Raw genomic sequence first — 22597 nt, 5'->3', positions numbered from 1 at the left:
GCCCATCAGTTGTCGGTGCCCAATTGCTACAGACATTGATAGGAACCAGAGTAAGAGATGATACATTTAGGATGTGGACCATGAGACCTGCAAAAAACTCAATCAGTGGCACAATAATGCAACAATAAACGAAGGCATGACATAAAGTCTCAACCTAACCGCCACATCGCTTACATATTGGCAAAGTAACCAAGCCAGCTGAGTGAAGTCTCTTACCGACCCAGAGAGTATCTTGAATCACCAGTCAGGCTAGAGAAGCCTCATCGTTAGTGAGACACCCTGACCTTGGCGCCCAAGGCCAGACTGAGCAAAGCTGACCCTTTGTCAAAGGGAGCCCCTCACGAATATCATCCCTAATGGATCCCCTCACTAAAACCCAATATAATGCCTTTCGTGACAACAGCAGAGTGTAGAGAGGCTTTCCTCCACTCTTAAAAGGAACTTCAATGCGCGATGACAGTCGTGATAGAAGGAGCACTCACCTTGGGGCAACCTGTGTGTCTCCCCCTCAGACAAGTACACACTCCTCAAAGCTGGGAAGGCTTCCTTAGTGTTCTCTTTCCATAGGCCACCGTTTTCTTCACTTTGTGTACACATTCGATCCAGGTAGTAAAGCCGAAGTGTGTGCAGACACAACTCCACATTTTGCATACCCAGACTGCCTTCAGAAGGATGAAGATAAGATATCACGGCAGACCATAGAGGCCTTTCCAAGCCATAGGAATCTGAAAAGAGCCCATTGCAAATATAGCATTGTATCTGGCAGGATAGAAAGAACAGAAAGACGGTAAATAAAGATTGGATGATGTGCGCGTTGCACATCTCCCCTTTCTTCTTTAACGAAAGGTTTCTGCTGATCCACAGACTAGCTGCAGACCGGACCACTTTCAGAACCCCCAACCAATTTTTCTCTAGGTTAGGACCGAACCAGACGCTGAGTATCTTGCAAGGCTTGTCATTCCAGCTAAACAGTTCCTTAAGGGGGACATTCCTCCAGGCACCGATGCGCAAGCTCGAGGACTTGTCACAGTTAATTTTAGCTCCTGTTACCGTTCATACAATCTAATTTCTATGCTGACAACACTAATCTCAACATTGCTTGTTACAAGCACTGTTTCATCGTCGGCATAGGTGGAGTACTTTACCAGGGAGAAGCTACCTGGCAGAGTTATTCCGCAAAGGACCGGATTCACCCTTAGGCTGCAAAGAAAAGGTTTCAATGCAAGCACATGGACCATAGGTGATAAGGGAGAACCTTGACAAATGGAATGGGATAAGCTGAAGGGCCTTTATCTGTTCCCATTCACTTCTCCCATCACTGCAGGGTTAGCATAAACCCACGTGAACCCACAAGCGAAATTACGGGCCAAAACTGGCCATCAACAAAACAGCCCTCAAGTACCGATGGTCCACCCTATTGAAGGCTTTAAATTGATTAGTGTGGCCTTAGTGTCAACTTTTTCTATCAAGTGTATCGTGCGCAAGTTATCCTGGATTGTCCTGCCTTTCATGGCACAAGTTTGCTCGGGGCTAATGAGACTAGCTCGGACAAGCTGCAGGCGATTTGCAAAAATCTTGACCAAAATCTTTAACTCAGCATTAAGCATCGTGAAGGGCTGATAATTATCTAACCAATCCTCACTATCTTTGCTTTTGCGTAACAGCTTCACGACGCCCATGGTAAAGTACTTGAGGATTGAGCCATTCCTAAACCATGAGTTAAATAAAACTGTCAGCAAGGGAACAAAGATGTGCGACAACCTCAAATATACTTTGTAGGGCAGACCATCGATCCCCAGTGACTTATTAAAGCTGACCCGCTTTAAGACTTCGATGACTTCACCCTCTGTTATGCCACCTTTGTACCTAGCCGCTTCAGTAGCCAAAAGATGTGCAAAGTCAGCCAAATAGGTGTCGAACTGTTCTAATGACAGACTGGGTTCCATGTATTCATGCACTTTGTTAAACGTCAAGTCATTACGCAAGTGCGCACATTTCGGTAAGAAATTGATCGCACATAGCGTTAACGAAGGTGGTAAAATGGTGCAAATAGTCCCTGGGTTCAGGAGTTAATACCATGCAGATGGTAAATTTGCGACGGGTTCGATTATCAGATTCGTTGTCAGCGACCTTGAATACCCCTAGAAAACCAAATTAGAGTGGTCGGTGTTCTGTTATAGTGGAAGGTAATATTTACTGATGAAATTAAAAAAGTGAAAAAAAGATTGTCCGTTTCGATATCGGAAAGCGGAAAAATATTCAGATGTGTACCCTGAACTATTCTCTCCTTCAACAAGCCGGTATAATGTTCAATCTATCCTTATACACAAGCTACTCTTATACATGCTACTAATGAAGATGACAAATAAAGTTGTTTTTTTAAATGTTAAAGTGAGACTTCCTTTCGTTGTCTTAATTTATACTACACACCCACAAAGAAGGTAGAATGCCATTAAGACATCCTGTGATTAAAGGCCAAACTTAAAAAGAGTATCCTAAGTTGTGTAGCAGGTTACTCAATCACATTATATTTAAATTTCTACATCTTGGTAAAGTCTGGGAAACAGGGAGCAAGGAGAAAATTCCAAAGGCAGGCAGTTTGAGAGAAAAAAAAAAGCTGTTAGGGTAGGAAGTATTCAGCATCTGTGGACCTCTACAGTTAAGGAGTGAGATTTTGCTACTAGTCATCATTCTCGGAAATTTATCCGTGTTCAAATAAATTCGACATAAAAACGAATAGCCTGCAAAAAAAAAAAAAATAGGGTAAATTAAACAAATAAAGTCGAAATAGGTTTTGTTTAAAATGAAGAAAATATTTTATTTACAAAATAGGTTGCAAATTATTCCCTTTGCAGACAAGCCAAAATAATAAAAAAAAAAACGCCAAGTAACAAAAAATACGACCCCCCCCCAAAAAAAAAACTGGTTTATAAATTGTAAACGTTGCTACAACAAATGACTACCATTAATCTGAACATTAAGAACAAGTACTTCCAAAAACATGTACACAATAAATTCTATGGAAAAAAACATGTACACAATAAATTCTATGGAAAAAAACATGTACACAATAAATTCTATGGAAAAAAACATGTACACAATAAATTCTATGGAACATACTCACATGTTTGAAGATTGACTGTACAGTCATTTGTCTTTTTTTTAACAGTCAGTTTAAAGGCTTTGAAATTACTCCAAATTTCTTTCCCTCAAAATATGTGCGGATTGTGGCTGCATATATAAAAGTTATAAAGAAATGTTCGCCTTGTCGAGACCCAGGTTTTTTTCTTGATGGGTTATACTTCCAGAAGGAAGGCTCAAGAATCCTTGTCCACAGCAGGCAATGATGCACACGTCCACTCTCTCGAAAAGGAAGATTTTTGGATCAAGTAAAGAATAGATACCCTGTGGCAGACGCCGCCGCCTGGCGGTGACAAGCGCACATTTCAACTAACACCGGTGATTCGAGCTTGACATTGGCACACGCACATAGCGTCGGTTGTTTGTAAACACGTCAAATAGCAAAAATGCTCGAATATTCGCCAGCAATTTTTTTTTTTTAATATGATTGATATCTCTCTAAGATTCCAGTTTCTTGGTATGATTGATATCTCTCTAAGATTCCAGTTTCTTTTCATATCATACATGAGACCTTGATTTTACATTAATCGCCTTTCTTGTCACCATCTAAAGTATTCACATGCAGACAAAAAGTGTGCACGGTAACACGCAAGCAAAAAAGCAAGCAAGATGACAACATCTGAGATTTCGTAGTCCATAGATTAAATATTCGTATCAGACTTGACTTTTTACATTTGGTTTGAAATGAACGGCCTTATTTGTACGAGGAAATAATTTTGGTTTACACCGGTAACCGGTGCATTCGAAGTAAACGTGAAAAACATGGAAATTTATGAATCGATTTTTTGGGTGATTTTTATATTTTTAAATTTTATTGCCTCCTCACAAACTCTTCCTGGTATGTATTTTTATTTCATTATTTACACTAAAAGCAATAATGGCGAAGATTTTATGATAAAAACAATAACAATAGATTTACAACTTTTCGAAAGTTTTTTTTTTTTTTTTTTTTTTCTTGGAATGGCGTGTTATTCATACAACATTTCGGCCGATGTTACTCCCGACCTTCTTCACGTGTATCTTGTCGGACTTGGGAACTTCGAAGAGGAACCTTTATTTAATTCATAGTGGTATCATGCTCTCGTTCCGTCAGCCATGACTAGGTAGAAATCCTAAATAATTCGCACTGAGGATTGACCCTTCAACTTCGAGAAGAATGTAACTTACAACTTAATTTACCAAATATTTTATCCATCACAACGCGGGTTCTTGCGGTCAACATAGATTTCCGAGTTCGACAAGATACATCTGAAGGTCGGAGATTGCATCAACCGAAACCAGGAATAATTCTGTCGAATTCGGCGATAACACAATTGCGAATTACTTAAGACTTCCACCCGAACATGGCTGACGAATCGAGAGTAACTTACCTTCATAAATTAAATAAATAAATAATTAAATTAATTAATTAAATAATAATTCGAAATTCTGTGCAGATTCTAGAGTTAACAGAAAGATTTCCGTGTTCGACAAGATACACCTAAAGATGGTCGGAGGTTACATCGGCCAAAAACACTCAAGATGAGAATAGTCCAAATAATTCAAAATAAAAATCCTCATTTCAAAAATTTCGAGAGTAATCATTATTATTAACCGATATAAATTCTTTTAAATCATATACGGCTGAGAAATTAGTCAAAACAATTTTTGGGTGCTTAAAATTTCCCCTCTCTCTCTCTCTCTCACACACATCTATATATATAAAAGCCAAACGTCTGTGTGTATGTATGTATGTTTGTTTGTAACGCTAAAACTTTTGAAAGACGGAACCAAACTTGACAAATTTGGTATCATATCGAAGCCCCATCACCCGGATGACAAATATCGAAATTTCACGTCAAACAGACCACTAGAAGTTGGTCAACTGATCAGTTATCTTCGAGGGGGGCCCCAAAAAACCTGTCATTATCTATGTATATAAAAGACAAATGTTTGTTTGTAACGCCAAAACTTGAGATGAAAGATTCCTCTCCCCTAAGAATAAAACATATGTTCAATATCTGCTTTTGTTTTTTCATTGTTTATACGGTCCCGAGCAACGCCGGGTAGCCCTGCTAGTATATATATAAATAAAGAAAAATCGGTATTTTTTTACGACCTGTCCCAGCGTAGTATAAACAGTAAACACCTAACCATCCCATGTTAAGAACGGCTTTCGGAATAACCCCCCCCCCCCATGTTAAGAACAGCTTTCGAGGTTGGGGGTGGTATTCCGAAAGCCATTCTTAACATGGAAAGGTTGGGATGTTTATAATACGCTGGAGCATTGGAGCATTGGAGTGGAGCACTCACGTCGTAAAAATTTACCGAAAAATCTGTATGATGTATGTACGTAATCGTGATGGAAAGAAAATATCCTCCACTAAAAATCATGTAAATTGATCAAGTATTTTTGATTTTAAATATGAAAATCAAATGTTTTGGTCGAACGAACTGCGACGATCTCGTGACGACATATTGAGATCAAGGAAAATAACTCGTAATAATTTAAACGAATTTTTAGAAAGCCATTCTTAACATAGGAACAGTGAAAAAACAAATTCGCTTAAAAATGATTTTCATTGTAAAAATAAAACTACTTGATCAATTTACATGATTTTTGGAATATGATATTTTCTTTCCGTCACAAGTACGTACACCATATAGATTTTTCTTGATTTTTGTTTTTAATATAGGGGAAAATCTGAACAAGCACCATTTATTTTGTTTGCTTTACCAATTCGTGTGTGGACTATTTACGTTAAAAAATAATATTTAGTAGAAGTTAATATAAGCGTTTAAATTTACGTAAATATTGGATCTTAAGAAAGTAGTCATTTTTATTCACTAATTGATTAAGGATCAGATATTAAAGGAACTTTAAAGGCTTAAAATTTTTATTGTTGTAGACTTTCAAGAAATAACCAACAAAACAAAAAACGATTTGAAAAATAAGTATACAACAAATGAATGCTACAAAAGGCAAGATAATTTACTCTTCTACCTACCTGGATAAGTTTTATGTGTTTAAACTTATTTCAAAGTGTTTTTTTACTTAAAAATAAAGGTAATGTAAAGCCTGTCGAGTTAGAACGAAAAACAAAATGGTGGTCTCGTTATTGCCATGGTCAGGCCTCGATAATCGCTCCAAAATAAAAAATTAAACAAAATACTGATAGAAACACATCTAATAAATGTCACTGATCACACACAAATGTTTGTTCTACCAGTATTTTGGGTGCTTATTTAAACTTGCTGTTATTTAGGAAAACAAAAATAAAGAAAAACCTTTATGGTGTACTTGCTTGTCATGGCATGAAGATGTGATACTCCGAAAATCACAAAAATTGATCAAGTGTTTTTTTTTTATTTAAGAAAATCAATTTTTACGATTTTTAGTGATTAAGTACTTTCATCAGCCATTGATGATTTCTCGTTTCTGGAAAGGTTGTTAAGTAAGAGGTAACAGGTGATCAATTTTGAATTCAATCAAATGTGGCGACTGGTTTCTCTTGCATCAATCAAGTCATAATATTTGATATTCTTAAATAAAAAAATACTTGATCAAATTATGTGATTTTTGGAATATGCCATCTTTGTTACATGGCAGATACTAACATCATAAAGACTTCTTTTTTTTTTTTTTACAAGGTGGTCACCATTTATCAAGGCCCGGAAGCCACTCAGGGATAAGGGTTATTGCATGTACAGTACGTTAGTGTTGAGGTTTAATAAAGTGTCTACTTAAGGGAACGGTTCATCAGAAATTTGTTTACGTTGGACTTGAAGACATCCAGGTTGTAGTCAGGTGGGAAACAGGCAGACGGAACAGAGTTCCACAGGCGTGCAGTTCTAAGAAAGAAGCTTTGTTCATGGAATCTACGTTTTGATCTAGGCACAGATAAAGAGTGGGGAAAATTTTTGACAGTGGTTTCAGCTAGACGGGTGTTTATCGGGAAAGATTGGCAAGGGGGGACCAGAGATTGGAGCTCAGACGAGCACCTGCCATGAAAATAACGATAAAACAAAGACAGGCTCGCAACATCTCTTCTGGGGGAGAGAGGTTGCAGGGAAGAGAAAAGGGCATTCCCCACTAAGCCACAATGTCTATTTTGTACTCTGTCAAGGCAAGATAAGCTGTTTTTAGCAGCTCCTGCCCAGATATGGCAGCAGTACTCCATCCTTGGACGTACTTGGCTTTTATATAGATGGAGAATTGCATCAGTAGTGAGATATCTTCTGGAGCAGTAGAAAGATCCCATCATCTTTCCAGCAACCTTGGCAACAGACTTGATGTACATGTTCCATTTCAGACCAGAAGCTTGTCAAAACACGGGGCTTCTCCTAGACGAGAGCTATCCATTTCAATTGATGCCAGATGGGGATCAGAGCGTTGATGATGGATAGGAGCTTGATCAGAGCGTTGATGATGATAGGAGCTTGGTTTTAGATGCATTAAAGGTAACCAGCCATGTCTTTCCCCACTGTACCACGCGCTCGAGATCAGAGGAGAGAGAATCAGAGAGAACTTTATCATTTACTGTCTTTGATGTGTTGCCGTAGATGGTCGTGTCATCAGCATAGATGTCAACGAATGATTTAAGTATGTGTTTTGGGAGATCATTGATGTAGATCAGGAAGAGATGGACCCCTGAGGGACTCGAGCATTAATACTGCGGGCCTCTGATTTTGTCCATCAACCGCTACCCTTATGAGCCTTATCAGAGAGAAATGATTTAATTATTGAGAAAACATTTCCAGTTATACCGTAGCTGGAAATCTTGTGAAGTAGGCCTTTATGCCATACCTTATCGAAGGCCTTTGATATGTCAAGAGCAATTGCCCTAGAAAGGAAGCCTTTGTCAAGAGATTCACTAATCCTATGAGATATAACCGTTAGCACATCTGTGGTAGATCTTGCAGAATGGAAACCATATTGCATGTCACTGAGAAGGTTTTTTTGGGGGTTTTTTTTTACATGGGGATCACCTCTTATCAAGGCCCGGAAGCCACTCGGGGATAAGGGTTATTTTGTGTACAATAATCAATGGCATAATATCGTATTAATAGCTGGTATTGGAGATTTGATAAAGTGTCTTACTTAAGGGGGTGATTAATCAGGAATTTGTTTATGTTGGACTTGAAGACATCCAAGTTGTAGCCAGGTAGGAAACAGGCAAACGGAAGAGAATTCCACAGGCGTACACTTCTCAGAAAGAAGCTATGTTCATGGAATGTACGTTTTGATTTAGGCACAGATAAAGAGTGGGGGAAATTACTGACAGTGGTTTTACCTAGACGGGTGTTTATCGTGAAGGATTGGCAAGGGGGGACCAGAGATTGGAGCTCGGACGAGCACTTGCCATGGAAATAACGATAAAACAAAGACAGGCTCGCAACATCTTTCTGTGGGAGAGAGGTTGCAGGGAAGAGAAGAGAGCATCCCCCACTAAGCCACGAAGTCTATTTTGTACTTTGTGAAGGCAAGATAGGCTGTTTTTAGAAGCTCCAGCCCAGATGTGGCAGCAGTACTCCATCTTTGGACGTACTTTGATTTTATACAGATAGAGAATTGCATCAGCAGGGAGATATCTTTTGGAGCAGTAGAAGGATCCCACCATTTTCCCAGCGGCCCGGGCAACAGACTTGATGTACGTGTTCCATTTCAAATCAGGAGCTTGTCAAAACATGAAGCCTCCCCAAGACGAGAGCCATCTATTTCAATTTATGCTAGATGAGGAACAGAGCGTTGATGATGTAAAGTTAGGAGCTTGGTTTTAGATGCATTAAAAGTAACCAGCCATCTCTTCCACGCGCTCAAGATCAGAGGAGAGGGAATCAGAGAGTCTTTGTCATTTACGGCCTTTGATGTGTTGCCGTAGATAGTCGTGTCATCAGCATAGACGTCAACGAATGATTTAAGTATGTGTTTAGGGAGATCATTGATGTAGATCAGGAAGAGAGTTGGGCCCAGGATGGACCCCTGAGGGACTCCAGCATTAATACTGCGGGCCTCTGATTTCTGCCCATCAACCACTACTCTTATGAACCTATCAGAGAGAAATGATTTAATTATTGAAAAGACATTTCCAGTTATATTGTAGCTGGAAATCTTGTGAAGTAGGCCCTTATGCCAAACCTTATCGAAGGCCTTTGATATGTCAAGAGCAATTGCCGTAGAAAGGAAGCCTTTGTCGAGAGATTCACTAATCCTATGGACTTATCACCCGAATTCTTAAATACAGGGCATACTGATGATGTTTTCCAGGGTGTTGGAAAGCACTTCTCCTTAAGGCAACGTTTAAACAAGCAAGTTCTGGTCGAAGCTTTTTCAACACTATAATTGGAATGCCGTCAGGGCCAGTTGCTTTACTGGAATCAAGGTTCTTGATTAGTTTGGCGACCTCATCCACAGATATTTGTATGTTGGATAGTGTGTTGTCTCTTGTAGGAGGATATGGGGATTTGATGACCTTCGTCACAGAGGGTAGAGTTAGCTGCAAAGTTCTTGGCAAATAGTTTGGCCTTGTCTGATGAGATGACCTCAGGTCCATTGATGATGGTTGGAATAGAACGCATGCATCTGTTCAGGATCCTGTTTGCTATTTGCCAAAACTGGTGGGAACCAAACCGCTGCTCAGCTACTTTGGATTTGATGGACTGAGCATATAGCTCTCTTGCATTTTTTATTACTCTTTTACAGTGGTTGGTGGTAGTCCTGAAAGCAGCTTTAGTCTCAGTACATCTATTACTTTGGTAAGTATGGAAAAAGTGATTTCTGTGCGCGATAGCAGCAGCACATTCTGGAGAGAACCATGGCTGGCTGTTAGGTTTTTGTTGGAATTTTCTAGATGGTATGAATTGATCTATGCCTAACAGTAACCATTCGGTCAGGTCTGATACTATAGAGGACACATCCTTTTTAAACATGGAATGCAGAGGTAGATCAGATATGAATGTACGGAAGCTATCCCAGTCAGCCATAGAGTATTGATATACAGTACGGTGGAGAGGTACATCTGAAGACTTATTCTATTTCATTTTTATCTTAACTGATACAACTGTGTGGTTGGAGGATCCCAGGGGAGATAGAACGGAACATGAACATAGCTCATGGGAAGTTGTGAGAAAAAGGCCTAGAAGGCTTGCATATCGGGCACACGGGTGGGTTCGTGAACAATCTGAGTGAGGTCATAGGCAATGGCAAAATCATGACAGAACCTCCCTTCATCATCTGTCTTATTTGAGTGGGTCAGCCATTCCACATTATGGACATTGAAGTCACCGCAGATGTGAATGTTAGCCGAAGGATGAGCAGACAGGATGAGGTAAATTTTCTCAGATATACTCTTCAGGACAGTAACCCCACTGTTGTGGGGGCGATAGAGAACAAATATGAATGCGGTGGTGTAAGCAAGTGCCACCCAGAAGCACATATAAGGTAAATTAGGGTCTTCTCTGGAGATATCTCCACCATGCGGGAAGCCATCTTTAATGTAGGTGCATATTCCATGTCCATGGTGATCTTGGGGGTCAGATTTAGATGTTAAGTTAGAGTGTCCTTTTATTATGAACTCATCTAGGGAAGTGGTTATTTCTGCTGAGGTGGTTGACTACTTCTCTATTTAATATGGATTCCAGCAACTTACTCATGACACACAGGAGACTTATTGGTCTGTTCTGAGAGGGAGATGACTTATCACCTGAGTTCTTAAATACAGGGCATACTGATGATGTTTTCCAGGGTGTTGGAAAGCACTTCTCCTTAAGGCAATGCTTAAACAGTTTCATATGGGAGCAAGTTCTAGTTGAAGCTTTTTTAACACTATAATTGGGATGCTGTCAGGGCCAGTTGCTTTACTGGAATCAAGGTTCTTGATTAGCTTGGCGACCTCACGCACAAATATTTGTATGTTACCTCGCGTGTTGTGTGTTATAGGAGGAAATACGGGGAGTTGATAGCCTTCATCGCATAGGGTTGCATCTCTGATCTCACTTGTTGAACATTGTGTTACTTCTAGACATGTTAGAAGGTTCTCATCGCTCTTCGGATTTGTACAGTAACACAATGTTCAACAAACGAGATTGGAGATGCGCCGCTGTACAACTCATGCTCTCTACCAATCCAAGTTATGACAACAAGACTATTGCTAGCACCCTCAAAATGCATCGCTAGATTGCCACAAATAACAGAGATGTGCCCAGGGTGATGAAAACAAAGTTTCTGGCTATGGTCATGGTCTTTGGTGTGGTTTCAAGTGAGGGCTACATCATGCCGACACCGACAAGTTCAAAAAGATCCAGGCTTGGCTCCAGAAGGAGTGCTACGACTTTGTACCCTTCTCTCACTGCGCCCCCACCTCCTCCTGACCTGAACCCGCTGGACTATTTTGTTTGATCATACATCGAGAACATCACCAACATGATCTCCCATAAAGCCAGCCTGATTGTTGCCATCCGCAGAGTATTTGCAGAGCTCCTGCCAGCGCTTGTGGAAAAGGCATGCTCCCAGTCCTGAACTCGTATCAAGACGGTGATTGAGGCTGAAGGCGGCTACATTGAATAGATGTCAACTCTAATACATAATCAAGTTACCGGAATTGATTTTGTCAATAAAATTAAAAAATAAAGCCACAGTGCTGTTTTCTTTAGGGCGTTATCGTTCTACCCCGTAGTTCAGAAAAAGTCGGTTTGATTCAATTCAAATTCTAAGAAGCACTAATATAATTTCTGTTGGTAAAGGTGGTAAACATTTCCAGACACATGTAATTTTATTGGAAAAGCAATGTACCTCAAAAATTGTCATTTTTTAAGATTATGACATGCTGAATGTATTGATATTAAAATCAATTACTTATGAAATAGTTAAAAAAATAAAACGCTTTAAATTAGTAAAGTAGGCGGCATACTGGCATTAATTCAAATTGTCCATTTGCAAAAGCTAATCAGTATAAAACTTGAAAAAGAGAAAATAGCTCACACAAAAAGAAGTAATTTAGCAAGTTATATCAAATAATTTATTGCAAAAACAATAATTGGCATTTGTGCATTTTAACAATTCAAGCAGCTCCTGTTACTCTCACTTCTCTTTATTTGTCCCTCAGTCCTCATTTTTTGATGAGTGATTTTTCTAACAAAGGGAGAAGAAAAGCTTATTCTAGGTTGGCAGAATTTTGCACGAACAGTTGGCAAAGGTGTCAGAAATTTTCTGTTTCTATGTCTATCCTTGTAGCCATGTCACTAGTAAGGGTGCTGGAGGTAAACGTTTTATCTGGGCTGACATTATCCGCCTGATAGTCAGGGACCCGAACCTTGGATTAACCACTAAGGAGGCTGTCCTATCAGTAGGCGCAAAGTACTGGGGCTGCTGTATTGCCATTTGGTGAATGGATCCTGGACCATGCAGTAGCTTCTGGTGGGGCCTCTTGATGCCACATTAGTGGATAATTGTTACGGCTTTACCTTATCATGTTCTACAAAAAAAAAAAAAATTTTCTTTGTTTCTTTTTCTCTCTTAGTTTCCCCTCTCTGTACTGCTCTAAGCAAGTCTGACGACCTAGTCCACAAATTCCAAAACTCCATCATGACAAGTTTCAAGAAAAAAATACACGATTAAACCTGGATCTCCAACTTCCAACGCAGACCCCCCACTACCATGTCTCCTTCACCAACATCAGGGGTCTACGTTCTAACATCCCAGAGGTTGAAACCCAATTACAGGAGACTAAACCTGACCTTTTATTTTTAAGCGAAACTGGCATTGGACAGACTATTTCCCTAGATGAGTTTGTAATTAAAGGATACTCTAACTTAACTTCTAAATCTGACCCCTAAGATCGCCATGGGCATAGAATATGTGCTTATATTAAAGATGGCTTTCCATATGGTAGGAACATCTCCAGAGAAGATCCTAACTTACCCTATATGTGCTTCTGGGTTGCACTAGCTTACAGTACTGCATTTATATTTACTCCCTATCGTCCCCACAACGTCGGAGTTACTATCTTTAAAGCATATCTGAGAAAATTGACAAAGTCCTATCTGCTTATCCTTTAGCCAACATTCACGTATATGGAGACTTCAATGTTCACAACGTGGAATGGTTGACCCACTCAAACAAGACCGATGATGAGGGGAGGTTCTGTCATGATTTCATCATTGCTTATGACCTCACTCATTTTGTTCATGAATAATAAAAAGATCACCAGTTTTAAGGAAAATACAATATGGGTGAAAATTTGGAATTTAATTTTTAATAAATGGATGAAAAATAAATCTTGTACTTGTTTGGTCTTTTAAAACTTTTAATTCCAATATCAACAGTACTTATTAAACAGTGGATTTTCTATTATTTTGATAGAATAATACATTTAACTGGAAAAGGAATGCAGGAACATAGATATGTGAGCTGGGTTACTTTGTCGGCGGGCATAAAGGTAATTTATCTTGAGTTATTCCTGCCTCGTATCACCATGTTAATGTAAATAACGGAGTGAAAGAATGCTAATCTGTCTACATTGAAGTCTCAACGAACTGATTTGTGTTTGCCCAGGAAGATAGCCGGGCAGAACTTAGTGAGTATGTACGAGTAACTGTGTAATTAATATGCTGACCAAACTACACCTCGGTATACCACAGAATATTGCACATACATATAAAAAAAACATGTCATTCCTACAAATATGTAACCATTTTTTTTTTATCTTGACCATTTTCTTAAGTTTTCTGAGACAAGTTCTGTGTGTATATACAATCTTTTTTGTGGGGGAAGAGGTGTTGTATTGAAAAATGGATTAAAATATGTTAAAATAAAGGTACTTTTTTTGTATTTTTCTAACCGATGCCTCTACCACCATTTCTCCATCGACACTCCCAGAATTCCTTGCATTTGCCCATCTTTTCATTTTCAAGCTGGAATCATCCTCACCTGTTTTGTGCTTCTACGGGTGATGCCTTTTTCTTTGTTTCCACATAACGTTAATCCTAAATTGACAGTTTATCTCCCTTTTTTAAGAAAATTATTAATATATATGGAAGTGTGTAAGAAGGTTGTAACAATGTAGAACACTAAGGTATTGAAGTAATATGGCAACAGACAAATGAATGATGGTCTTGATGATTTCATAAAATTTTATATATCTATTTTTCAAAATCATTCACATATATAAATTAGTAAATATGGATTTACAACTTAATATAACCGAGATGGTAAATGTCTTTGATATTTCAAGAATAACATCTGTTTTATTATTAATATATCCTTATAATATAATTCATAAGTGAATTACCAAAAGTGGTGAGTGTTAACTTCTCATCTGTAGAATAAGCCATAAATAATTTGAAACAAAAAATATGAAAAAAAGTGTTTTACAAAAGTATAACATTGTTGATGAGATTGTGTAGCATTTTTTAAAAATTTAATTAAAAAGTATTTTTTTTACTTTTTTTAATTGTTGAGCTTACATTTTTATAATCTGCACTGGCTTGCTTTCTTCTACTCCTCTTACTACCTCTTTTTAATCTTCTCCTCCTACCCCTTACTTCTTCATACTGTGACGTAACCCATAAATGGATTACGTAATTGATTGAAAATTGAAAAATTTAATTTCGGGCCAACGAGAAATGTATCGTTTTTTGTTATTTTATTATTTTGCCAAAGGCAAATGAACATAGTTTCAAAGAGAGAGAAAAAGACAGTGGGAGCAGGAGAGAGAGGTGAGGAAAACCTTTTGACAAGCAAGCTAGCGAGATGACCAGGTCATTTGACCAGAAACCCATCGATCTGTGTGGGTTGCTAGGCAACGAAGAATAAAGGAAAGAAAGGGGTTAAGAAACATACTGAGAAGAGGAAGAGAGAGAGAGAGAGAGAAAAAAAAGAGGAAGAAAGACCTTTTGGTACAGGATGCAGACTTTTGGCCGGCACACCACGGCGTGCACAAGTGGAAAATTTTCCACTGCGTCACCCAGCGACAGACGAACGAAGATGTGGATATCCCTCCCCCTCCACCAACAGCGAAAGGAAGAAAGTAATGCCTGGGAGGAACTCCATATCAACGGCGAGAGAAAAAAAATAATGCTTGGGAGAACAAGCTGGCGTTGTCGGAATACTGGGTGTTAATTTCACAAATACAGGAGGCATGATATTCCGAGAATAACCCAAAACAGTGAATGGATACGACAAAGGAACACAGCGTGCTGTGAACTATTGTCCGAGTTGAATAAAATGAAGGTTAAAGCTTGCTTTGAAAGTTGAAAGAAAAAATAAATAAGAGAAAAGAAACATAAAATAACCGTGAGTTACCTCTCTCTCTCATATGTTTAAGTCAACAAGTTCATATTGCCATTGTTTCGTTTGGACTGATATTTTTTTTGTATTGAAGTATTTCTCGTTGGCATCCTTCGAATAGTATATAAAGATACCCCTCCCCATCTTTATAATTTGTTCTTTTTTATTTTCACTTAATTACATTATTCCTCGCCTACCATAGTTAGTTCATTGTTTTATGATAAAATTTAATTTCGAAAATATTACCATAGCGTGTCGTGTTTTTCGGTTTTTTTTATACGCTGTTCGTCGTCTATTGTATATTTCTGGTTTTGAAAGAGTCTCCCCATATTTTTATTACAGCAAGTTGTACCGAACCCAGGGGGCGTACGTGTTTTAATGTTCATTGTATTTCATGAATGTCTTATTATTATTTTTTTTGTTATGAACTCACGAATGTGTTGTTATTATTTTCTGTTTGCATTAATAACAATGGAATTCGTAATAATACCCAGTCATGGCAAAAAAAATACTTCTATTAATCCATTATTGTTGATGTTAATGTTTTTTTTATCAATTATTTCAGAAAGTGATGTCTTAAGCATCAAAATTGTAGATGACATCGACAATAACTGGTAAGTAACGATTGTGTTTTGCTTATTTTTACTGTTTAATCACAACTTATCAAGGCTAAGAGTCACTCAAGGATAAATTTAATGATATGGGAAGATTGTCATTTGAAGGATGCTGAGCAATCAATCGCATGAGTTAAGTTTGCTTATTTACTTTACTTACCTCCTCTCTACGTCAGGTTAGACACAAGGGCAGATTTTAAGCTGGCTGAGATATCATGAAAATTAACACACTTTGGCTTACAAGAATGCTTGAACAGCCTCATCAGCATTCCCTAGTAGAAGCATCTCAGGCAATTAATCCCTTGTAAAAGTGATATGAAATAAACTGATCTGCTCATTTTAGGAAAAATGGACTTGCCGAGAGACTGTAAATTTCCATCTAACATGTCAATAGTAGCAATTTGTAGCAGTTATGGTGCCAGAATATTGATGTATACTTGTGTAACATACTTTTGTTAATAATATCACCATGTTTGTCTTGATTATTACTGGCTTGCAAAATCACAGCACAAAGAGAAGGTAAAGCATGGGAGGGTGGACCTCCTGAAACTGAACAAAACCACACCTCATCCCAACAGCAACAGTCACTGTCGGACTCATCATCAAGGATATATCCCTGATGTGCCTGAGTTGGTTCTTGTTGATATAGCATTTGGAGACGACCAAGCTGTAACCTGCAGGGAAGCTGTTGCAGTCTATAAGGAAGCAGTCTTTGTGGTTCCCAAAGAAAGGAAGTTCTTGGAAATAAACCCTGTTCATGCAAATTTGATAAGGAATGGTTGTCAGCTGAAAGATGTGGTATAAATTAAGTTTGATTTCTTATATGGTGATACTCGTTACAAATCAATATGTTCATAGTAGTTAAGTGAATACTCGTTACAAATCAATATGTTCATAGTAAAGTAGTTAAGTGAATACTCGTTACAAATCAATATGTTCATAGTAAAGTAGTTAAGTGAATACTCGTTACAAATCAATATGTTCATAGTAAAGTAGTTAAGTGAATACTCGTTACAAATCAATATGTTCATAGTAAAGTAGTTAAGTGAATACTCGTTACAAATCAATATGTTCATAGTAAAGTAGTTAAGTGAATACTCGTTACAAATCAATATGTTCATAGTAAAGTAGTTAAGTGAATACTCGTTACAAATCAATATGTTCATAGTAAAGTAGTTAAGTGAATACTCGTTACAAATCAATATGTTCATAGTAAAGTAGTTAAGTGAATACTCGTTACAAATCAATATGTTCATAGTAAAGTAGTTAAGTGAATACTCGTTACAAATCAATATGTTCATAGTAAAGTAGTTAAGTGAATACTCGTTACAAATCAATATGTTCATAGTGTGTATTGGGCAGCATGGCATTGTGAATGTGTGTGCGTTTACCTTTGTTCTTGTAGTGTGTATGTAGATGTGTGCAAGCGATAAAAGGCTGGATACACAAGTCATTGAGTTCTTTTGCCTTGTCATCCTAGGCTGGTGAAGTTTCTTCTCCAAACTGATTCTCTTGATCAAGTCTTATAAGAATTTCTAAGTTTGCACTGGCTTACTATATTCACGTATAGGTGTTACTTTTTTTAGATTTGCAAAGATTTGACTGAAAATATTTTTGAGTTTGCACGTCCATGTCAAAATCGTCTTGTTTGGGACAATGATGAAGAATGAATTCCAACAAAACGGAGAAGGAACTAGGTGTAATCAATCATAGCCATTTGGGCACTTTTCTACAGGGAGGAGTCGCTTTTTTTGCCGATATTTTCGAAAGTCTTTTTGATTATCTAGCCTTAATTTAAACTCATGCCACTTCCAGTTTGGCGATGGGCGCAACAGCTAACACGACACGTTTTTTTTTTCACCCTTTGCTGTACGTGTTCTAGCCCGCCTACTACAATTTTCTTTTTTTATTTTTTGTGCTCGCAATTTTCCTTCTTTTTTTTTTTTTTCAACCAACACCCTTACACACACCTCCACCTCATCTTCGTGTCACGGGTTCAAGCCTGCCTGCTACAACTTTTTTTTTTCTCAACACACACCTACAAATACCCAGGCAATGCCGGGCACCCAGTCTAGTAGAAAAATAAATTATAATCAATATTTCAACTATTAGGGTGCTTTTTTTTTCTTTTTAGAGGCAGTAAAATTTAAATCAACAACTTTATTTTCTTTAATTGTAAATTTGACAGTTCAGCTTAGTTTGGAAATTCATCTTGACTGACACCTGAGCAGCATTTGCAAATTTCAAATGATACAATCAATTTACTCAGAGAAGCATTTGATGAACGAATACTTTCATGAAATGGATCTGTCAGCTGGCCATGTCTATGATGATAAATCAAACACTTAGAAGATAACATTTAGTGCCTGATTTAGTGTATAGTTTGTGAAAATTTGACCTCTAGATTAAGCCATATATGCAAAGCTGCAAGGTCATATGCCCAAAATTATATTTAAATTATTATGTTAAAAATTAATTTTATGAATAAACCATATATTTGTATAATAAAAATATTTTTCTGTGATTTATTTCAATTTAAAGTGTGCTACCTCTAAAAACAAACACCCATTAGAAAGATAAAAATCTATGTATATATTTACAGGTAAGTGGAGAGATGATAACCCGTTTATGTGCAACAAAATGTTCAACAGTGGAGATGTGTAATGTTTTCATTATAACAATGGGTTCTTTATATGCGTGTATGGAGTGTTTATACATACTTGTCTGGTGCTGCCACTTCCTTTCATTGTCACTGTTTCGTTTAGTGGTTGCTATTCAAATAACTTGTTTTCATGCAGGAAAGACACAAGGAGACGTTTGCTGAGTTTTATTAAAGGTTTTATTTTTGAAAGAATTGACTTAGGAAAGAGAGAGAGAGAGTGTTCTCTTAGCTAATTATTTAGTTATAGTTAACTGCAATGGGTGACAAACGGACAAAAATATTGAGGTAACACATTGCAATTAGTGATTATTAAAGTTTTTTATGTTATTGGCCAACTGCCTTGCACAACCCATGATTCTGGTTTGCAGATCTGGATTATTAACATGCACTTAGCGTGACCCTTGCCAAAATCCACACTAGCTAATTTAATCGCCATTGACATAGGGTCCATAATATATAACAGATCGATAAGAACTCAGGCATCATCATCATATTTGGTTAAACGTTCATTTTACATGCTAGTATGTGACTTCTTTTATAAATTGACTTCCAAAATAATCTATCTCTGGCCAGATCTTTATTTATCCTTCTGTCTCTCAAGTTCATCCTTATCATTTCCTCATTTCCTTTACCAACTGACCCTGCTGCCTCTACTGTTCTACATCTATTACTCCATTTTTTCAACATGATCATACCAACGCAGTCTCCTGTTCTGAAAAATGATATGATGGATGTGTAATGGTAGGATTTGCGACCTCAGAGTAAGATTGAATCTAGATAGTATTGGAGTATGTTTGTAGAATAGCAGACTTTAATGGTATGGCCACGATGAAATAATGCATGAGGCGTTTTAAGGGTAGTAGATGTAGAACAGTTGAGATAGCAGACTCGGTTCATGGGGGAAGCCAAGGAAAACATGGAGAAGTGATAAAGATGGACTTGTTAGAAAGAGGGATAAATAAAGACCTGGCCAAAGATATGCCATTTTAGAAGTCAATTTTTGAAAGTCATCCTACACATGTCAGCATGTAAAATGGATATTAAACCAAATATGATGATTAGGAGGACACAGGTAGATTTATGCAAAGATTTCTGTTTATTAAGTTCATAATTGACATTGTTTATGTCATAAATAGAAAATATCTTCAGTCTAATAATGTTCCTAACTGGAATAATACAATAAGAAAGGTAAACCTGTCAGTGTGTGTTAAGTAGGAATACGGAATGTGTGTAGTTGTGTTCGTTAATGTCATTCTGGAATTCTTGTGTGATTATTACTATTTTGTTATCGTAATCGAGCATGATAATAAAATTCATTTTTTTTTTTTTTAAATTTTGTCAATTTTTGCATTTATTCAATTAGAATTATGGAGTCAAAGGCTCAAATTCTAGTAAATCTTAAATTTAGCCTATTATTATTGCAGCAAAGGAGAGTGTAATGTTTAATATCATGACGAACGAACATATATTACACTCGATGCCTCCGTTCAGTCTCGAAAGACAAAGGACACCCCTGTAGGGGCAGTTGCGCGTGTAATTGTGAGGCAAGGGTCGCGCAATCCCTAACCACACCTCTCCTGAATCGACACTGTTTTGGGTTCAGTGGCAAGGAGAAGACCAAGACGACTGGAAGCAATGCCGAGATAAGCGGAGAGCACATACAGCACCTGGAAGTCCCAAATGGTAACCCATTTAGTACTGACCAGGCTCAACGGTGCTTAACTTCGGTAATCTGGCGGGAACCAGTGTGTCAACGTGATTATACCATATATATATTATATATATATATATATATATATATATATATATATATATATTACACTATTGCACTCTTAAAAGAGGAGTTAACATCTGTAAGGATGATCACATGACAAGCAAGCATATATTACACTACCTCACTCAGAAAGAGGAGATAATACTTAAGAAGGTCGTCCCATGGTAATGGGGCATGTACAATACTGCCTCCTCCATCCAAAGAAGGCAATACTTGGAATTATGATCTCATCACAGCAGAACAGATACTACAACAGATGCACCTGAATTGAACATTGACAGATAGTAATAGTATAGTTTCAATTTCAGACAGATACCAAATTTCCATTGTTAATAGAAGTAATAGTATAATTTCCACTTCATACAGACAGATACCAACTTTCCATTGTTAATAGAAGTAATAGTATAATTTCCACTTCATACAGACAGATACCAAATTTCCATTGTTAATAGAAGTAATAGTATAATTTCCACTTCGTACAGACAGATACCAAATTTCCATTGTTAATAGAAGTAATAGTATAATTTCCACTTCGTACAGACAGATACCAAATTTCCATCGTTAATAGAAGTAATAGTATAATCTCCACTTCATACAGACAGATACCAAATTTCCATTGTTAATAGAAGTAATAGTATAATTTCCACTTCGTACAGACAGATACATAATTTCCATTGTTAATAGAAGTAATAGTATAATTTCCACTTCGTACAGACAGATACCAAATTTCCATCGTTAATAGAAGTAATAGTATAATTTCCACTTCATACAGACAGATACCAACTTTCCATTGTTAATAGAAGTAATAGTATAATTTCCACTTCGTACAGACAGATGCCAAATTTCCATTGTTAATAGAAGTAATAGTATAATTTCCACTTCATACAGACAGATACATAATTTCCATTGTTAATAGAAGTAATAGTATAATTTCCACTTCGTACAGACAGATACCAAATTTCCATCGTTAATAGAAGTAATAGTATAATTTCCACTTCATACAGACAGATACCAACTTTCCATTGTTAATAGAAGTAATAGTATAATTTCCACTTCGTACAGACAGATACCAAATTTCCATCGTTAATAGAAGTAATAGTATAATTTCCACTTCATACAGACAGATACCAAATTTCCATCATTAATAGAAGTAATAGTATAATTTCCACTTCGTACAGACAGATACCAAATTTCCATCGTTTGCCAAAGTAAAACAAGTGTATTTATGCCAGTAACGTAAAAATCTTGTGTTCTGGTGGCGATGAAGTCACTGAAGGCGTTTTTGATATTGCTTAGGTTTTTGAAGCATTTCTCATGTGGAAGGTTGTAGAGATACTTTAAAAAATAGTAGTCGGTAGGTGAGAGGTCTGGAGATTATGGTGGATGAGGCAGAGTGTCGTAGCCCAATTCGTTCAACTTCTACAGGGTCAGTTTAGCAACATATGGTCGGGCATTGTCATGGAAAAGAATTGGGCCGTTTCTGTTGACTAATGCTGGATGTTGTTGTTGAAGTTTCTGATGTATTTCATCCATTTGTTGACAGTAATTCACTTCTAACCATTGATCTGAGTGTCGCAGGTTGTCGTAAAGAACCCACTTTTCATGGCAAGTCACAACCCGGTTGAGAAACGGGTCGTTCTTCATAACAGCGTTTCTTTTAGTTGTCATTCAATTCGTGAGGCACCATTTATCAATTTTATTTGTCTTTCCAATCTCTTTTTAGTGGTTGGAAATTGTATGCATAATGTCGAATTTGGAAGCAAATTGTCCAGCAGTTGTGCATGAATTGGCTTCAAGGCTTTTAATTGATAGTTGTCAATGTCCGATGGCTGACTGCTATGCTCATCACCTTCAAGACTCTCATTGCTGCCACAAAATTTCCTAAACCATCTGTGTGTTCAGTAGTGGTTTTAATGCTATCACAAAATTTCATAAATCATCTGTGTGTTCAGTAGTGGTTTTAATGCTATCACAAAATTTCCTAAACCATCTGTGTGTTCAGTAGTGGTTTTAATGCTATCACAAACTGTTTCAGCAGCTTTTCTGCCTAGTTTGAGTTGAAATAAAAAAAATTGTGCGAATTTTCCTTTTTCCATTTTGTATTCAACGTTCTGAAAAGAAGACGTAATTGTTTTAAAACG

The 22597-nt window shown here is 37.3% G+C and overlaps 1 protein-coding gene across 2 annotated transcripts in view; it reads left to right on the top strand.

Annotated features, from left to right (window-relative positions):
- Positions 1-3828: 3828 nt before the first annotated feature.
- The window catches only part of LOC145268775 (N-acetylglucosamine-1-phosphotransferase subunit gamma-like), a 40644-nt gene continuing 21875 nt past the window's right edge, over positions 3829-22597 (top strand). For both annotated transcript variants that reach the window (XM_080124381.1, XM_080124382.1), the window contains exons 1-2: positions 3829-3979; positions 15972-16020. In XM_080124381.1, coding sequence (XP_079980507.1) covers positions 3904-3979; positions 15972-16020 — 125 coding nt within the window. In that variant the 5' untranslated portion in view covers positions 3829-3903. The remainder of the gene's footprint in view (positions 3980-15971; positions 16021-22597) is intronic.

The sequence above is a fragment of the Euprymna scolopes genome, chromosome 44 (genome assembly GCF_053919585.1).
Source record: "Euprymna scolopes isolate OS-2025 chromosome 44, ASM5391958v1, whole genome shotgun sequence".
Lineage (NCBI taxonomy): Eukaryota > Metazoa > Mollusca > Cephalopoda > Sepiida > Sepiolidae > Euprymna > Euprymna scolopes.
This window is presented reverse-complemented; position numbering and strand designations above follow the sequence as displayed.